The sequence below is a fragment of the Microcaecilia unicolor genome, chromosome 11 (assembly GCF_901765095.1).
Source record: "Microcaecilia unicolor chromosome 11, aMicUni1.1, whole genome shotgun sequence".
Classification (NCBI taxonomy): Eukaryota; Metazoa; Chordata; class Amphibia; order Gymnophiona; family Siphonopidae; genus Microcaecilia; species Microcaecilia unicolor.
The window spans coordinates 28,784,491-28,804,659 of NC_044041.1; the positions used below are offsets into that span (position 1 = coordinate 28,784,491).

A 20,169-nucleotide genomic window follows, 5' to 3' on the forward strand; every position below is an offset into this window, starting at 1 on the left:
GGGGAGGAAATAAAAATGAGGAAAGGCCCCAGGAACTGTAGACGTTCATGCCACCACTGGTGTTTGTTCCAACTACAGGAAAACCAAGGGGTCCTTTTACAAAGGCACGCCGAAAAATGGCTTGCGGTAGTGTAGGCGTGGGTTTTGGGTGCGCGCCGATCCATTTTTCAGGGTGCCTATAAAAAAAGGCCTTTTGGGGGGGGGGGGGGGCTGAAAATGGCCGTCACTCCAACCTGCTGGAAGGCGAGCACAACCCATCAGTCCAATCCTGGGCCGGTCTGGAGGGATGCTAAGGAAGGCCTTTTGGGGGGGGGGGGGTGAAAATGGCCATGTGGCAAAATCAAAATTGCTGCGCTCCATTTTGAGTCTGAGACATTACTGCCAGCCATTGACCTAGAGGTAGAGAATCCGGGCGGTAATGACCTACGTGCATCAAATGCCACTTGGCACGTGCCTGAAAATAAAAAATATTTTTCAGACGCACATATCGGACGACCGCCAAAAATGAAATTACCACAACAACCATACAGTAGTTGGGCAGTAAGTCACTTTTGGCGCGTGTAGACGCTTACGCGGCTTAGTAAAAGGACCCCAAAGCAGCAGTACAAAGCTGATGAGCCAAAAAAACAAATAATGTAAAATTCAGCTGTAGAGCTACCACTGTACAACTGTCCAGTGAGATGTGCTTTCAGCAGAGTAGCAGTGAAACAGCCATCCTCCAGCATAAAAACAAGAGAAGACATGTAAAATCACGAGACTGGTACAGTGGGTAAATAGGGACTAGTCATTTACTCTTTCAAATAGTAACAGGGAAGGTAATAGGTGGCACACTATTTATTGAAAACAGAATTATAGTCTGCCTATCTACGATTCTAAGCACTTAACAAAACAAATCTGAGAAAATATTGTTTTACTAAGTAAGACAGTAGCTGCAAAATTTTTTGCCAAAGGATGTAGTGAAAGCAGTTAACATAAATGGGTTTGAAAAGGAGGTTAAACTAGTTCCTGGAGGAAACGTCCATGAACCATCATTAGCCAGGGGGACTTGAGAAAGCCAGAGTATGAGTAAAAAGGACTGGAGTGGAGGACTAGCTTAACGTTTACAATAGTGGGCTGGGAATCAGGGAAGTCTAAATTCAAATCACACTGATACTCCCTGTGATTTTGGGCAGTTACTTAACTCTCCACTGCCAAAAGTCACAACTTAGATTATAAGTCCTCCAGGGACAAGGAATATCTACTGTACCTGAATGTTGCCTTGTGCTACAGCTGAAAAGGTGTGAGCTAAATCCAAATCCCTATTCTTTGGGGTACTGTACTGGCTGTTGTCACAGAAAAGATGTTGGGCTTGGTGGACATTTGGTCTGACTCACTATGGCAATTCTAGAATGCGGGGCAATGGATCTTTCATGCAAGCTATCAGAAACCAGCTCATACTATGATTTTCTCAAGTCAGTGGATTTTGTATTTGAATCTTATTCTAGCTCAATATGTAGAAATTTGACATTCATATTTGGGTATTGCTTTTGCAATATTTGGTATCTATTGGACAAAACACTTGTCCTAAATTTAGCAGAATAAAGTACGGGGTTGTAGGTCGCAGTGTTTAATAAGGTTGGGATATACTTTTAAACGGATTTAACCTGGTGTTTGCAGCGCTTGCAAAGCATGTTGCTGGTCAGTCTTCCATGAAAAGGGTGCTGGCACTTCCAGTGAGTAGGCATGAGATGCAGTGATCCTGAAATGAAGAATTTTGAATTATTTTATTTATTGCTTCAAAAACCAATGAGAAATGGTGTACCCTAACCGGCACACTTTCTCAAGTTTAAGAGATTCAGTCTCTAGGAAAGAAAAGCTTACTGCAGTGGTGGGCAACCTCAGTCCTTGAGGACCACAACCCAGACGTGTTTTCAGGATTCCCCCCCCCCCCCCCCAATGAATATGCATGAGATCTATTTGTATACAATGGGAGACAATGTATGCAAATAGATCTCGCATATATTCATTGGGGGAAAATCCTGAAAACCCCAGTGGCTTGCAGCCCCTGAGGACCAAGGTTGCCCACCCCTGGCTTAGTGAATCAGGCCCTAAATCAGGAGTGGGCAACTGTGGTCCTTCCGAACCACAATCTAGTCAGGTTTTCAAAATTCTACAATGACTATGCATGCAACTGATTTGCATGTACTGCTTCCATTGTATGCAAATAGATCTCATGCATATTCATTATGGAAATCTTGAAAACCAGAATGGACTGTGTCCCTCGGGGACTGAGGTTCCCCGCCCCTGCGTCAAATCCCTTAATGAAACGTGTGCATGAAAGGTAATTTATAATAGGGCACCTAGGATAAGAGGGTAAAATGGTGTTTTATAAAGAAAAATAGACTCCTTCTTTTCTTTATATTATACTAGGAAAAAAGGCCCGTTTCTGACACAAATGAAACGGGCGCTAGCAAGGTTTTCCTCGGAGTGTGTGTGAGAGAGTGAGTGTGTGATAGAGAGTGAATGTGTGAGTGTGTGTGTGTGTGTGACAGAGAGATTGGGTGCGAGAGTGTGTGTGTGAGAATGAGAGTGTGTGCCAGGGGCCCCCCCTCCCTCCCAGTTCCAGGGTTTCCCCCCTCCCTCCCAGTTCCAGGGTCATTGCTCCCCCTCTCTCCCTCCCAGTTCCAGGGTTGTTTCCCCCCCCCCACTCTTCCTCCCCCCCCCAGCCACCCTGTGATGTTTAACTGCAAAATTAGGGAGCTGTGTAAAAAAATGCACCTGCAACATTGTAAAGCTGACTCCGTGGCTTCACTGAAGTGAAGGGTTCGTAAGGTTCATCAGATTCGTCAGTCTGTCACCATCTCTCGGGCCCGCCCTCGCGCCTCTGATAGGTCCGCCGCCCTCGACGTCATCACATTTTGACGCGAGGGCAGGGCCAAGAGAGATGGTGACAGACTGATGAATCTGACGAACCTTACCAACCCTTCACTTCAGTGAAGCCACGGAGTCAGCTTCAGAACGTTGGAGGTGCTTTTTATTATAGTAGAGACTAGCATAAGCATAATTTACATCAGTCCTAGAGAAGGTGTAAATGTCTACACCAATATTTTTTATATATATACATCAAATATTTTGTAATCTACGCATGTGTGCTCCACTCACACCCAAACCACCCCAGTGCATGCCTACCAGCAAAGTACATGCCATTATGCCAGTGACAAATACCCTAGAGTAGGCATGTATTTTACTGCTCAAAGTACACGCCCCCTTACAGAATTACCCCCATGGCACTTAACGCTTAGAATCCTTTACACAGTATCTTAAGAGGCGAACAGAGATTTTGAAAGCTTCTACGTCACCATCACCACCACTACAGATTTACAAGATATGGTGCTTTCTCCTGACCGTTAATATTAATTCTGAAGCAAATATGAGCTTGAGGGGAGAGCAGGAAATGAAAAATGTGCCCAGTCAACTGTTGAAAAACTGTCAAAGCTAAAATCCAAAGCTCCGGTTCTGCAATTGTTTGAGATTTGAGAACACACTGGATATTTATTTATTTAACACATTTATACCCCACATATTCCCACTAGTTGCAGGCTCAATGTGGCTTACACAGTATCATGGGTAGGCTACAGTATAGTAAAATATAGTAGGACAATTTCATAGCAAAATATTAATCGTGAACATATCGTATAAAACAACGAAGACAATAGAAGATAAAAGAACATTAGGGTCCATAAATTTTGCTGTAACAAAGAAGAAGTAGACTAAGTTACGTCTGGAAGGTAAGGCCTTCTTGAACAGGATGGTCTTCAATGGTATAGCAGCCTTTCTCAGTTTCTCCTTCATTACTAGTTAGAAGCTGAAACATAACTGGACATTTCTGTTGGATACCGTCTCCATTTGTTTATTTACATAAGTATTGCCACATTAGGACAGACCAAAGGTCCCATCAAGCCCAGGATCCTGTTTCCAACAGTGGCCAATCCAGGCCACAAGTACCTGGCAAGATCCCAAAACAGTACAATACATTTTATGTTGCTAATTCTAGAAATAAGCAGTGGATTTTCCCCAAGTTCATTTTAATAATGATGATCTATGGACTTTTTCTTTAGGAAGCCGTCCAAACCTTTTTTAAACCCTGCTAAGTTAACTGCTTATACTACGTTCTCTGGCAACGAATTCCAGAGTTTAATTACACATTGAGTGAAGAAACATTTTCTCCAATTCGTTTTAAATTTATTTATTTGCTACATTTGTACCCCACATTTTCCCACCCATTTCCAGGCTCAATGTGGCTTACATTATATTGCAAAAGGTATAATTATGAACAGAGTAATAGGTTTTTAAATTTAACATATTACTGTGTAAGAAATAAGGAAGACAGGTCTGTAGAATGATTTACATAACACATAATAAAATGCAGTAAAATATAAGGACCAATAATGATAATATAACTAATGTAATCAATTTGGAGGGATCAGTACGTGGTTGGTTAGATATAGAATAATACTCAAGTCATTAAGGAGGATTCTTATTGTAAGTCTCTTCGAACAAGTGCGTTTTCAATAATTTCCTGAAGGCTGTCAAGTCACGTGTTACTACTACTTTGTAGCTTCATTGTGTGCCCCCTAGTCCTAGTATTTTTGGAAAGAGTAAACAAGCGATTCACGTCCACCCGGTTCACTCCACTCATTATTTTATAGATATCTATCGTATCTCCCCTCAGCCGTCTTTTCTCCAAGCTGAACAGCCCTAGCCACTTTAGCCTCTCCTTATATGGAAGTCGTCCCATCCCCTTTATCATTTTCGTCACCCTTCTCTGTACCTTTTCTAATTCCACTATATCTTTTTTTTGAGAGGAGGTGAACATTTCCAAATACTTGCTATACCGCCTTTACTAACTGGCAGATCAATGCTGTGAACATTCTAAAATTACAAACAGGCAGTGCATAAAGGAACCCCAATACTTGATAGGAAAGTCTAGACATCATCCATCCAAGGTAGCAATACTGGTCGAAGCCTAAAAGAGGGGAGGGAAAAGCTCAAAAAGATAAGAGAAGGAGTCGAGGAGGGGATGGGAGTGGGGAAACCAGTAACGCGTTTGGACCACTGTTTATGTACACGTATTCAGTTGTGAGATTTGACGTTCTGCTTTTCTTTTACTTTTTATCATTACCAGTGACATTTTTATAGCTTTATATTTTTATATTTCATATTTTTTATACGAATTATATGCATTCATGCTTTTTGTATTGTATTTTATATGTTTATTCAGACTCCTGAGGAAGGCTACTGATTGAAACACAGTGCTGTGTCAATTATCCTATCAATAAATATTGTTTTCTTGAGAATTTAGAGTCTGCTTGATTTGTCCCTGGAGTGCCTGGTCTATTTCCAACTGTTCTCTCTTTCCTTGTGTTCGCTGTAAGATTCCAGCATTGTTCCACCCATCTGTAAACAGATGTTTTGATGCCACAATTACTAAGGCCATTATGACCGATCCGAAGAAAAGAAAGACCACACACCAGTACTGAAGTCCAATTCGAGTTTTCACACTAACAGATTTCCTCCATTGCTAAACTATAAAAATTAAGGGACTGATTCACTAAGGTTTGATGTTTAATGTTTAAAAGCACTTAATATACTGCCTTTCAATTTTTATAACCAAACTGGTTCACATATCATAAAACATATTGAGAAAGGAAAAGAGAACAGTTAGAAGGAAAGCAGGGTATGTTCCCACACTGGACAGGAATCCAGACAGCCCTACAGTCCCGAAGGAAAGGCCTGTGTAAAGAGATGTGCCGTCAAGTAGTACTACTACTAGGAGTATTTGTTGATAGAAACTTAACGCTGGAGCAGCAAACGCCACCACTAAAAAAGTATTCTTCTCCCTTTGGAAACTGAAGCGTATTAAACCTTATTTCCCTAGAGACGTAGTCCGCAATTTAGTTCAATCATTGGTCTTAAGCCACCTTGATTACTGCAACGGAATATAGGTAGGGTGCAAAGCACAGCTTCATAAAAGACTACGGACAGCCCAGAATACAGCTGCAAGACTGATCTACGGAAAATCGAGATTTGAAAGTTCTAGACCACTACGTGAGAAACTACATTGAGTTCCCATCAAGGACTGGATAACTTTTAAAGTTTGCATCGTGGTGCATAAAATTCTCTATGGTGAAGCTCCAGCATATATGGATGCCCTTATCAACTTACCGCCTAGGAACTCTTACAGATCGTCATGCTCGTACTTGACTCTTCATTACCCAACATGTTGTGGCCTCAAGTATAAAACCATCTACGCATCCACCTTTCCCTACGCTAGGGCTCATTCGTGAAATGGATTACCTAAAACTGTAAAGTCTATTCAGGATCATTTGACCTTCAGAAAATCACTAAAGACCTTATTATTTGGAGAAGCTTACGCTAAAGACCTGCCTAGCATTTCTAACTTCTGAACTGTTACTGTCAGAACACCATTTTGAACTATTTACTCTTTCACCTTTTCCTCTCCGTTACTTTTACTCCCATCTCTCTTTAACTTAAATGTATTTGACGGTTTGTTGCTGAATTGATGCATGTTTTTGCAGACAGATGTAAGCCACATTCAGCCTGTCCGTGAGTGGGAAAATGTGGGATATAAATAAATAAATACATCTAAACCAGACAAGATCTATCTGGACTGCAAGGCGCAGCGAGTTCTAGAGAAATGGGGCACGGCAAAAGAAAGCTGAATGGTATGTCGATTCTAAAGGGAACAATGAATAGGGGGAAAGGACAGATGACTAGCAGACGCAGAGAAGAGAGCACAGGATGGTATGCAAGGGGTAATGAGAGAGCAAAGGTAGGAAGGGGTGCCCAAGTGTAATACTTTCTTATATCCCCCTTTCTGCATCCATAGGTAAAGGCTTAAATGTGATATGAAGACTAATTATAGTTAGTATACTGAGAGGCATATTTTCAAAGCACTTAGCCTCCCAAAGTTCCATAGAAACCTATGGAACTTAGCCTCCCAAAGTGCTTTGAAAATATGCCTATTAATTGTACAGTTATGTCAAGAACTTTTCGGACAGAATAGTGGATTTGAAAACTAAATAATAATAATAATATTACCTCTTGCCCTGCAGCTTATCTGTCCTTCGGTTCTTTCTGGCTGTTCCTAAGGGGGAAAAATGTATTTAAATATATTTAAAATTTATAACCCACTTATAAACCTAGACGGGTTACAAGCATAACACACAAAACATAATATAATCAACATTATATCATCACTAACATAAAACAATCCATTGTGTTGCTGCTTTTGTTTTTAACTTCTAGCCCATATATATACACCGTATAATACATAACATTCTGTGTATCACTTTTACCGATTCCCAGCGTTTAATATGGGTGAGCTAACCTTTTGTCCTGAGGACCACATCAACAGCACTGTCTGGATAAAGAACTGGTGAATGTTAGGGAAGGAGGGGGAGGGGAGAGAGGGGGGGATCCCCCCAGAATTCCAGTAGAGGAGTGAGGAGCTCCGTGTTCTGCATTCCAACAGAGGCTTCTGTCTAGTTCATGCTAGCAACATCAATTCCAGACTGCAGATGTCACAACAAGTGACCTGCTGTTAGCACCAGGAGCCCAGAAATCTACCCCATTGCCACAGCTTAAATGAAAGCCTCCCATAGGCCAGATGCGGCAACTCATGGTCTACAATTTGCTCACCTATGCTATTACAGACTTTAGCAACTAAATCTTTTAAAATTATTAATTTTTCTTTTTTTCTCCATAGGAAGAAAAATAAAATCACCAGATCACAAAGGCAGGAAAAATGATTTTATTTTCAATTTAGAGACTGAATTGGGCTGGTGTTGAGAATTTACATCTGTCGGCTTTATTATGCACCGTACAGGAGGACTTGCATTTCTTTCTATTTTTCTGGTGTTGCACAACGTGTAGAGTTCAGTATCTCTGCTTTCAGTTTTTGTCTGCTTATTTTTTGCAGTTCCTTATTTTGTATTGAGTGAGAATCATGTTCTGCATCTTCAACTGAGGTAAAGGATTCTGCTGGCATGTGGTGTCTGTGTAGGAATCTGTAACACTCCATATGGTTTCCAGCTTCCCAGTAGCAGGTATACTGGTGCTCTAATGTATTTCAGTAGCATAATTAAATGAAATAACTACTTTTGAAGGTTAAAGGTACGGGTTGGGATGGGGGAGATTACTTGTGGGGATGGAATGGATCTTAGCGGGGATGGGCAAGTATGGGTTAAATTCCAGTGATGTGCCCTGACAAATTTTGTGCCTTGAAACTGTGCCGCGAGATTAAAAAAAGGTTTAAGGAGTCCTTTTACTAAGCTGTGGTAAAAAGTGGCCTTAGTACACCCTTGTGCGGGTTTTTCCCCTGTGCTAAGACCGTTTTTACCACAGCAGTAGAACTAGCCTTTTACCATTTTCTGTATTCATGGCCACAAGCTGAGGTTGCCATTAGTGCACAGCCATTTAAAAAAATTAGCAGGTTTTCTCTTACCAGCACCCATTTTGTAAACGGTAAGTGCTCATGCGCTATTCATGTGCTAACCAGTTATTTATTAGGATTTATTTACCGCCTTTTTGAAGAATTCACTCAAGGCGGTGTACAGTAAGAAAAGATCAAACATGAGCAGGAGGTAATTAGAGCAGTAAAAATATTCGAACAATAATACAAAGTATGGCATGGTATACTACTTGCAAGGACAACACGATGGGGCTCATTTTCAAAGCACTTAGCCTTACAAAGTTCCATATTAACCTATGTACTAGAACATTATAACTGGTAGTGAGGGGTAAGGCAAAGTTGTAACATATAGATGAGTAAGAAAGTAGGAAGAATTAGAAAGTAAGGTGATTGATTTGAAGAAAGTTGCACGTGAGGTCAGAGAGATGGTTAAATATTATCTCGGGTAGGAGTGGATAAACATGTCCCGCTGCAGTATGTGTGTGTGTGAGTGAAAATAACAAGTTAGTTACTTCTTCCGTTAAAGGCTTGGTTGAAGAGCCAAGCTTTCACCTGCTTCCTGAAGTAGAGATAGTCTTGTGTTAAGTGGAGCCTTTCAGGCAATGCATTCCAGAGTGTGGGGGCTGCTCCAGAGAAGGCTCGCTTGCAGGTATCACATCGTGTAATGTCTTTTGGAGAGGGTGTAGTTAGTGAAAGTCCTTGGGAGGACCATAGAGGCATATTTTCAAAGCACTTAGCCTTCCAAAGTTCCATCGGTTTCTGTGGAACTTTGGAAGGCTAAGTGCTTTGAAAATATGCCTCTTAGTGTCCTTGGCGGTATGTGGAGGATCATCCTATTCTTCAGATACTTGGGGCCATAATGCAGTAATGCAGCTGTGATGATTACCACAGGAACACCCACTCTCTGCTCCCTGACAAACCTCCTCAAAATAAATAAATAAATAAATACAATTATTTTTTTTAGCATGCATTTGACATTAAGCTGCATTAGATGTGTGATAGCACCTAACGCAGCTTAGTAAAGGGGCCCCTTAGTTTATCAAACTACTGATAATTACAGCCTCTCTGCACCCTAAATCTTTTGTGCTACAGCCTGAAGGGTCCGGCAGTAGTATTTTCATGTTGCGAATACTGCTTACCTCCAATGAATGAATATCAAACAAATGTGTGACCCGCAGCCGACGCTCTCTCTCATCCTCTAATGATGATGTCAAGACGTGGAATAGCTCGTGGGCATCCTGTCGAGTAGAACAAACAAGTCAGAAGAAACGCAATATGCTGTGCATGCCAAAGGATCTCGGAAAAAGAAAGCTCTCTGTATTACATGCATTACATTATAATTCAGGCAGGAAAAATGCAGTTGATTTTTGCTCTGCTTCACAACCTAACACATCCCTTGTGCTTAAATTTGATAGAAATTGGATGGTAATAACCCGGAGGCAATGTAAAAGAGGCCTAAGAGAGAAATGGACAATAGAATCCGCCTGTGATTATTACACATGCTCCAGGCAAAACACCAGTGTGTGAAACTGGACACAGTTTTGCAGCAGGTTTTTGCTAACTGCACTGTTTCATCTCGTGTAGGATGCATCTGTAATCTCCTACCAGAGAAAATGGTCCTGAGCCTCAGATAGCTTCCCTGTCTCTGGGTTCACTGGTTTTAATTACCTGCTCTTCGAAGGAAGAGATCTGCCATCTGTACATCCGTAACACTTCCAGTAAACTGCTTGCATCCATGACATCATCCTCCATCGTTTCTTGAGTGGACAGAGCTAAAGCAAGCATTAAAATCTCAGGGTAAACATTAGCGAAACTGCACAAATCTGTTCAGCAGCTGAATGCACCTCTGATCCCCAAATTTTTGAAGCCCTTTTGAACTGTACCACTTTCTAATAGTGGCAAACTTCAAATTAATCACAAGTAGGTGGCCAGCCTTAATCACAGAGGGGGGGGGGGGGGGTGAAGAAATACAAATCGGATCACAGTTGCTGTTGAACCACACTTTTTTTTAAAGGAGGTTAATCCTTTTGCTTTAGCTATGGTCATAAATGTATTGTGTCCCCACTGGGATTAGGTGGCAGAGTGTTGCCCCCCCCCCCCCCACCCATCCTGTACAGATTTTCATTCTCAGCGAAAAGGCTCAGAAGAGATTACCCTCAGTCCACAGCTCAGAATCTAAGCTTGGATCATTGCTAAGAAGAAGCCAAGAAGTGATCAAAATATATAAAGTGAGCGATGTTAAGATAAAAATAAGAAAAGGATTTTCACTGTGAAGCAGAATTCCAGCAGCTGCATTTGTTGCGGAGAAATATGAAGTACTGTGAGACCTTTTGAAGAAAATGTGTCACATCTGAAGCAGGGACTTCTGGTTTGGCAGCCATGGTGACAAGACGTGCCTGAGTGAGTTCAGTGCGGGTACCTTCTTTTGAGAGAGAATTAGATCCCCCTCACAGGACATTTTGGGGAACCAGATCCTGCTCTTATACTTTTAAAAAAGGCTGAGCTACAAAACAGTGAATATGTCTAAGCAGGTGAGGCCTCGGACTGGCCCCTCGATTAAAGAACAGTATGCTGTGAAGCTGGGAAAGTTGGCACAAAAATGGCGTGTGGGCTGGGGATTCCACCCAACTGGCAGAGAAGAGGTTGGAGAGCCCCCTCCCCCCCACCAAAGCACCCTATACAAAACACGACGAAGAACAGAACTTTGACACAAATTTTATCTGAATTTTGGGAGGCTAAAAAGGAAATGGCTGAACAAGTTAGCTTGCAAGATCAATTAGGGGCCTTTACAGAACGGTTAGAGACGGTGGAAACAAAAATCATGGATATACAAGAGTGGGCCAGAGAGAAGAGGGAAACTGTGCGAATTTTCCAGCACCTAGAAGAGTTGCAAGATCGTGTTGAAGATCAAGAGAACCAGAGCCGCCGTTCAAATCTGAGGATGGTAGGGCTTCCGGAGGGCTCTGAAGGGTTCAGTCCGGTTGCTTTTGTGCAGCGGCTTCTCCAAACATAATTTCCCTTATCTCTGGCAACGCCAGCACATGAAGTAGAAATTTACCACAGAGAACTGAGGCCTAAACCTGATCATTCAATGCCTCCCTGGGCGATGACTGTGAAGTTACTACGCTTCACAAAGGCAGACTATGTACTAAGACAAGCCTGACGAGATAAATCTTGCAAATTTTAAAATGTGGAACTGAGGTTCTTTCCAGATTTCAGCCTTATGACAGTTCGGAGGAGAAAGGAATTGTGGCCTTACAAAAAGGCTTTCTTAGACAACGGCCTACAGGCGAATTTGGTACCCAGTGCGATTGATTGGTGGTTAACCATGGAGGTAAAAAAAACTTCTCCTCAATACACTGAGTGAAACTAAAGCATTGCTTAAAACTATTATGGGACACACACATCAACAGTTTCCTATGGGGAGCACAAGGTCTACCAAGCAGAGGGTCGGCACGGGGAGGCAACCACGGTTAGCATCTATGTTAAAGATGCAATCAGGAGATTGCCATAGGAGGCGTTCTTCTTCAGTTGACAGACCCTCTCATGAGGAGCTGACCACACTTGCACCAACAGCCTTGGAAGATTCTGGCGATTCCCAGCCGGTGGTGCAGTGTCCACCAGAACAAGTGCTTCTTTGGAGGATGAAGAAATGCAGGACCCCGCCGCCGTCAGGAGAAAATGAAGACCCCGGCTCTGCAAACTAATGCAGCGGAAGAAAAGGGGACTTGGGGTTTGGATGCTTGAGGACTGGGAGTTCAAGAGAGATCCTTTGGAGGGACTATTATGATAATAAGGGTGAACTTATGATAATGTTGAACTTTGCTGAAGAGATTTATGTGGAATGAATAGATTCATAAAGGTGTCTGTAAGTTAATGTGCTGTTAGTATGAGAGTGTAAGAGTGATTGGGGGTATGAGGAGGTTAGTCACAGCATAGCTGGAAAGTACGAATGTGTGTGGGAGAAACAGACAAAAAGTGGTTGAGATGTGTGGGAGGAAAGGGGGGAGGGATGCACAGTGATTTCTGTGTTGTGGAGTAGACCGGGGTGAGATCATACAGCTTTTGGGAATGGTAAACCTAATGCCCTATGTACCTTCTTGAGGGATAGCCTCTTGGTTGGGGAAGGCTATGATACAGGGACCATGGAAAAGGTTGGGAGATAACAGGGTAGGGGCTAGTCTGTTTCCATTTGGTACTATGGTGGTGGGTTTCAAAATTGCTACCTGGAATGGAGTGAGAATAAATAGCCCAATCAAGAGGAAAAGAATTTTGAAACATCTTAGGGACATGAAGGTGGATATAGCATTACTCCAAGAAACTACATTGACTGAGGCAGACAAGCTGATTACAGGGAGTTGGGGGATTTTATGAAATGGAGTGGAGGAGTGGCCTAGTGGTTAGGGTGGTGGACTTTGGTCCTAGGGAACTGAGGAACTGAGTTCGATTCCCGGCACAGGCAGCTCCTTGTGACTCTGGGCAAGTCACTTAACCCTCCATTGCCCCATGTAAGCCGCATTGAGACTGCCATGAGTGGGAAAGCGCGGGGTACAAATGTAACAAAAATAAAATAGATACTATTGGAGATTCTACATGGAATGTTGCTACTATTGGAGATTCTACATGGAATGTTGCTATTCCACTAGCAACATTCCATGTAGAAGCCTGCGCGGCCACATTGGTGATCTGCAAGGGCCGACTTCTACATGGAATGTTGCTAGTGGAATAGCAACATTCCATATAGAATCTCCAATAGTAGCAACAGTGGAGGAGTGGCCTAGTGGTTATGGTGGTGGACTTTGGTCCTGGGGAACTGAGTTCGATTCCCACTTCAGGCACAGGCAGCTCCTTGTGACTCTGGGCAAGTCACTTAACCCTCCATTGCCCCATGTAAGCCGTATTGAGCCTGCCATGAGTGGGAAAGCGCGGGGTACAAATGTAACAAAAATAAAGCATAAAATAAATGCGGGAAAAGGCGTACCTTAGAGGTCTATTAACACAAAAATGTGCTCGAGAAAAAAAAAAAAAAAGAGAGAGAATTAAAAAGGATAACTTTGTTGGCTGACACTGTGTTCTTATAGGCCTTTACACAAATAGACAGGCGGTTGTTCAATTCTGTCCCATTTGCAAGATAAACATAGGGAGTTGAATTTATTGGACACAGAGCATATGGAATATTTGTTGCAATGCACCAAAGCCAGACATATGGAGCTTGGGAACAAAAAGCAGGGAAGCTCTTGTGTGACAATATAAAAAAAAAGAAATGTAGTTATAGATGGATTAGTCATTTGGAGCCCCCCCACTTAGGAAACAACGTAGCCATTAACTTGGGTATTGCAGTGGCCTTTAGAGCTTTCTATGAGAAATTATATGCTACGGAGTCTTTCTATTTAACATCATTGCACCTCCCATGCCTATATGCAACAGATCAGGAATGGTTGGGTAGAGAGATTCAAATCTCTGAAGTGGTACAGACAATTAAGGGCATGGCCAGGCCCCGAGAGAAGATGGGTTCCCTTTAGAATTTTAGAAAGCATTACAATTCCAGGTTGCCCTAGTGCTCGGCAGAGCATTCAATGCGGTCTTGCGGGGCAACCGCTGCTAGATTCAACGTACAAAGCGCAGGTGGTTGTGTTGCCTCAACTGTGCAAAAACCCAAATTCGTGCTCCAGCTACAGGCCCAACTGCACTACTCAATGTAGAAATTAAAATGTTTACCAAGATCTTAGCCACCTGGTAGAAACACATTTACCTGATACACAAATATAAAAGCATAAGCATGGATATCAAGCACATCACCATATTTCCTGGGTCAGAACATTTCTGTCTTGATAATGAATACTTTGTTCAGGTTTTTAAGGAACGGTGCCAATAAGTCTCCCTTCCTTTTCCTACTTTGTATCACGCGATACTTTAAGTCAATTAGAGTCGTCTGTTAGAGGCACATCTGTCCTGCCGAGTTTCCAAGGTTCTTTCTGTTCAACTGTGATACTTTATCCTTTTCTTTTTGGAATTTCCAGGATTGCCACCAGTGGCATTCAGATAAATTTACAACAAGGGATTTCAGTAAATATGCCAAACAAGAGGAGATCAAAGGCATGGACCCAGTACCTCCCACTCTCACAAAAAGGGGCTCAGCAGCTCCAACACCATAGATCATCAATATATCTAACAAGAAACCTGAAGAAATCAAATTACTACAGATCGTGAAATAGTAAATTCATGCTAACAGAATACCTGGTCCCATTACAAAAACAGAACACAGATACCAAATACAGAATCAATTGATCACAAACTAGAAACATAAATATGTAGACAGAAATTAAACTGAAATCTCGAGAAGACAGCCTTGCATGTAGCACAACATCAGATAAAGAGATGCATTTTCCCCCTGTGCTGAGAGAGATGCTGCTGCGAACTCCTCCCCCCCCCCCTCCCAAAGAAAAACAACAAACCCAGACCATCTCATGGCTGAGATTCACTGAAGCCCCTGAAGGTCTTGACCACACACCACTGATTACCACAATGAATATGCAGAAGAAAAATACACATAAACTGGAGACCCATTGTATGAAAATTACTCTTAACCATATTCATAGTAGATGACGGCAGAAAATGACCTGCACAGTCCATCCAGTCTGCCCAAGAAATGTGCCATTTTTTTGTGTATACCTTACCTTGATTTGTACCTGTCTTTTTCAGGGCACAGACTGTACAAGTCTGCCCGGCACTAACCCCGCCTCCCAACCACCAGCTCCGCCTCCCACTACCAGCTCTGTTATCCAATCTCGGCTAAGCTCCTGAGAATCCATTTCTTCGGAACAGGATTCCTTTATATTCATTCTGGATTTCCTGAAAACCCAGACAGGTGAGATGTGCCTTGAGAACAGAATTAGCTGTTGCTTCAATTTGAAAGAGCATTTGATGAGATATGGAACAGGAAACAAATTAAAAAAAAAAAAGGGAGCCAGAATTATTCTAGGTAGGTTGCCACAGCCACAAAATATTTATGATGGTAATTCTACTTTTTCTAAAGCAGGGAGTGTTGAGAATGGATTAGTTCCACAAGGTGCTACATTCACCATCAAATTTTATTATTCCTTTGTAAGCAGTTTAATGGCAACACCTTTACCTTTCAGGATGTGCAGCAAAGTCACAGAGAGGTACTGATGCCGGGCAGCCCCGGGCTGCTCTGTTTTATACTGTGCTGTGAAATCCTCCAGCCACTTGATGAAAGATGGACAAGCAGACAAGCCTTGCAGCAAAGAATTCATAAAACAGGTGTTTCCCACATTCAGAAGGCCAGGCACAAGGCCTACAACAATTTAAAAAATGGTGGAAAAAGAGTAAATGATGTGAACTTTGAAATATAATCCCTAACAGTTTACTAAACTTGCTATACCGGTTTGACTAAATACAAAGAACACAGAGATGCACAATATCATAAAATACAAAAAGAATTAGAAAGGAATTCCAATAAACAATAGGAAGTGGAGAGGAGGAGTGGCATAGTGGTTAGGGTGGTGGACTTTGGTCCTGGGGAACTGAGGAACTGAGTTCGATTCCCACTTCAGGCACCCTTGTGACTCTGGGCAAGTCACTTAACCCTCCATTGCCCCATGTAAGCTGCATTGAGCCTGCCATGAGCAGGAAAGCGCATGGTATAAATGTAACAAAAATAAAATAGATACTATTGGAGATTCTACATGGAATGTTGCTACTATTGGAGATTCTACATGGAATGTTGCTATTCCACTAGCAACATTCCATGTAGAAGGCTGCGCAGGCTTCTGTTTCTGTGAGTCTGACGTCCTGCAGAAGCAGAAGCCTGCGCGGCCACATGGGTGATCTGCAAGGGCCGACTTCTACATGGAATGCTGCTAGTGGAATAGCAACATTCCATGTAGAATCTCAAATAGTAGCAACAGTGGAGGAGTGGCCTAGTGGTTAGGGTGGTGGACTTTGGTCCTGGGGAACTGAGGAACTGAGTTCGATTCCCACTTCAGGCACAGGCAGCTCCTTGTGACTCTGGGCAAGTCACTTAACCCTCCATTGCCGCATTGAGCCTGCCATGAGTGGGAAAGCGTGGGGTAGAACAAAAAAAAAAAAAAAAAAAAGCACATTCACATAAGCAACCTAAATACAAATATGAAAACAACTCGGGGAGAATGAGACTACTAACAGTCCGGAAGCTAAGTATCAAAAGCCATAACAAAATAGTTATTGGTATGGTTTGGAAATACACAAGATTGCAAAGAACTGACATCTGATTAATGGAAGTTTCTGAAGAAGTAACTCGGCCGACATTCTAAACAGCTCTCTAAACAGATAAGTCCCAGTGAGCCAAATACTCAGCGGCATTATCCAGATACTGCTACTATTTCCTCTGACCATCACGGTATTAACCAGATTGTGCTGGGGTGGACCATGGGCAGAGCTAGGGAGCAGCTGTCACCTGGGTGGTGCTGAGTTTCAGTGCCGCTGGCCAGATAAGTATCCATATAACTTAAGACGCAAAAAAGACTGTCCTAGATTTATATGGATTGGTTATATGGATAGTGGCTTACTATCAGCGCTTTCTGGGTAGCCACAGCACGGACAGCAAAACTCCAGACATTCAGCAGCAGCCACTATCCAGATACTGCTACTACTGAATATCTACTGAATAACCAGTGACAGCTAAATGCGCTGTGATTGGCTGAGAGAGACCTGGAGGGGAATAATCGAAAGGGACGTCCAAATAGTTTTGATTTGGACGTCCTCGCACGTCCCGATCCCCGATTCTCTCCAGCGGTGGTCATTTTGGGTACGTAAGAAAAACACATCCAAAAAGGCCGCCCATCACAAAATCTGAAGAAAAAAAATGTCCAAGTGTTTGTCAGGGACGTCCTTTTTTTTTTTTTTTTGAGCGAAGGACGTCCAAGTATTAGCACTTGAAAGGACGTCTCCGACGAGCACTTGGACCTTTTTTTCTTCCAATTTTTGCGATGGGCGTCCTCCTCTGCATGGGTCCAGCTCACAGCAGCCCCAACGAGAGGAGCAGACCTCCCATTAGGTTTTCCACAGTGCACGGGGTCAGAAACGATAGTGCACCACATCGCATTCACATTATAATAGTAATTAGCTCATTTGCATTCCGTTTTCGTTAGCTGCTACTGTGACAGGAAAATGGCTCGGAGAACCCTTTTGTGCATGTCCTGGTTTACTACTTGCGTGCTAAACTGGCCAGAACCAGTTTAAAAACCACGTTGCTGGCTTGTTAAGTTTAGTGCATCTGGCCCCCAGACTTCTATAACTACACGTGCAAGTTTTTGGAATACCCCAATACTAGAGGCCGACCAAAACCAGCAGTTTTGGTTCTGGCTGAAACTATAACCAATACTGTCCCCCCACCCCAACAGACAACACGTAGCCTAGTGGTTAATGCAGCGGACTTTGATCCTGGAGAACTGGGTTCAATTCCCACTGACGCTCCTTGTGACTCTGGGCAAGTCACTTAACCCTCCATTGCCCCAGATACAAATAAGTATATGTATATATTATGTAGAACGCTTTGATTGTAGCTGCAAAAACCACAGAAAGACCGTATATCAAGTCTCATTCTCTTTCCTCTCTCTCTCCTCCCCCCCCCCCCCCCCCCCCCGGGAGACGTGTTTTTTTTTTTTAATTTAGGGACACGGATGAGATATAGTAACTGTGTGACCTACTGATTTGTTTTTAGTAATTATGCTAGTAATTTTAGTAGTGTATGGATGGTTTTACTTTCCTTTATTGTTCTGGAGTTCCTTTCTACCAGGTTTTATTTATTTGTAAACCGCTATGATTTGCTTTGCAACAATGGTATGATAGCAAAACAATAAAATTACCTCCTACACAAACAGGACCTAGCAGATCATTTGCCAGTTGTTCAAGCAAAAGAAATTCAACCCGTGAAATGATCTATGTGCATGTTTACGTATGTTATAGCCTCTTCTCTGCTCCCGGCCACTCCAAGTGTAATGGCTTGAGCAACGTATATCCAGTGGATAGGCAACAACTGATTGGAAAACTCTCTCCACCACCAAATTGTGTTTGTGCCAACTGGAGGCAGGAGGAGGGGGGGTGTCACCAACCGTAAAGATTATCACACAATATATCAGAAGACTACTGATCCCAATGGCCAGGCAACTCAAACATCAGTATGGTGTGCAGCAGTTGGGTCAAACTTCTCTGCAATACTCATGAAACTTTGCTAGAGACACAACACTTCTCACCTTTTCTGCGTTTCTTTCTGTCAGTAATGGGACCCCACAGGACATATATACTTGCTGCTAGAGCGGCTGCAATCCCACCAATCATTCCCCAGTTCTTCATTATTTTATGCCTGAAAAAGGAAAGGTTTTTTTTTTAGCACATCATAATAAGAACCCCCCCCCTCCCCCCAAAATATGACTTTGACACATCCTGAGTAGTTCCAGGGATCATTAAAGAAGGCTGCTAAAGAAGGTCTTTACTCGACAGAAACAGTGACTAGTTGCACATAATTCTATAAAAAATGTAAATGTTAAAGTATTGTATGGTAAAAGGTTTGCTGAAATCTAAGTAGACGAGCTATGGACGTAATCTACTTAGATTTCAGCAAAGCTTTTGACACGGTTCCCCACAGGAGGCTCTTAAATAAACTGGATGGGCTGAAGATAGGACCCGAAGTGGTGAACTGGATTAGGAACTGGTTGACGGACAGACACCAGAGGGTGGTGGTGAATGGAATTCGCTCGGAGGAGCGAAAGGTGAGTAGTGGAGTGCCTCAAGGATCGGTGCTGGGGCCGATTCTGTTCAATATATTTGTGAGTGACATTGCCGAAGGGTTAGAAGGTAAAGTTTGCCTATTTGCGGATGATACTAAGATCTGTAACAGAGTGGACACCCCAGAGGGAGTGGAAAACATGAAAAAGGACCTTCGGAAGCTAGAAGAATGGTCTAAGGTTTGGCAATTAAAATTCAATGCGAAGAAATGCAAAGTGATGCACTTAGGGAGTAGAAATCCACGGGAGACGTATGTGTTAGGCGGGGAGAGTCTGATAGGTACGGACGGGGAGAGGGATCTTGGGGTGATAGTATCTAAGGATTTGAAGGCGACGAAACAGTGTGACAAGGCGGTGGCCGTAGCTAGAAGGTTGTTAGGCTGTATAGAGAGAGGTGTGACCAGCAGAAGAAAGGGGGTGTTGATGCCCCTGTATAAATCGTTGTTGAGGCCCCACTTGGAGTATTGTGTTCAGTTTTGGAGGCCGTATCTTGTTAAGGATGTAAAAAGAATTGAAGCGGTGCAAAGAAAAGCTACGAGAATGGTATGGGATTTGCGTTACAAGACATATGAGGAGAGACTTGCTGACCTGAACATGTATACTCTGGAGGAAAGGAGAAACAGGGGTGATATGATACAGACATTCAAATATTTGAAAGGTATTAATCTGCAAACGAACCTTTTCCGGAGATGCGAAGGCGGTAGAACGAGAGGACATGAAATGAGATTGAAGGGGGGCAGACTCAAGAAAAATGTCAGGAAGTATTTTTTCATGGAGAGAGTAGTGTATGCTTGGAATGCCCTCACACGGGAGGTGGTGGAAACGAAAACAGTAACGGAATTCAAACATCCTTGGGATAAACATAAAGGAATCCTGTTCAGAAGGAATGGATCCTAAGGAGCTTAACCGAGA

General features: G+C 42.7%; 1 protein-coding gene across 1 annotated transcript in view; it reads right to left on the minus strand.

Annotated features, from left to right (window-relative positions):
* USP30 (ubiquitin specific peptidase 30) overlaps positions 1-20,169 on the minus strand; it is a 42,974-nt gene that overhangs the window by 18,801 nt on the left and 4,004 nt on the right. The window contains exons 2-7 of the mRNA XM_030219243.1: positions 18,727-18,836; positions 15,606-15,788; positions 10,142-10,245; positions 9,613-9,711; positions 7,102-7,147; positions 1,644-1,738 (exon numbers count right to left, since the gene is read on the minus strand). Coding sequence (XP_030075103.1) covers positions 1,644-1,738; positions 7,102-7,147; positions 9,613-9,711; positions 10,142-10,245; positions 15,606-15,788; positions 18,727-18,826 — 627 coding nt within the window. The 5' untranslated portion in view covers positions 18,827-18,836. The remainder of the gene's footprint in view (positions 1-1,643; positions 1,739-7,101; positions 7,148-9,612; positions 9,712-10,141; positions 10,246-15,605; positions 15,789-18,726; positions 18,837-20,169) is intronic.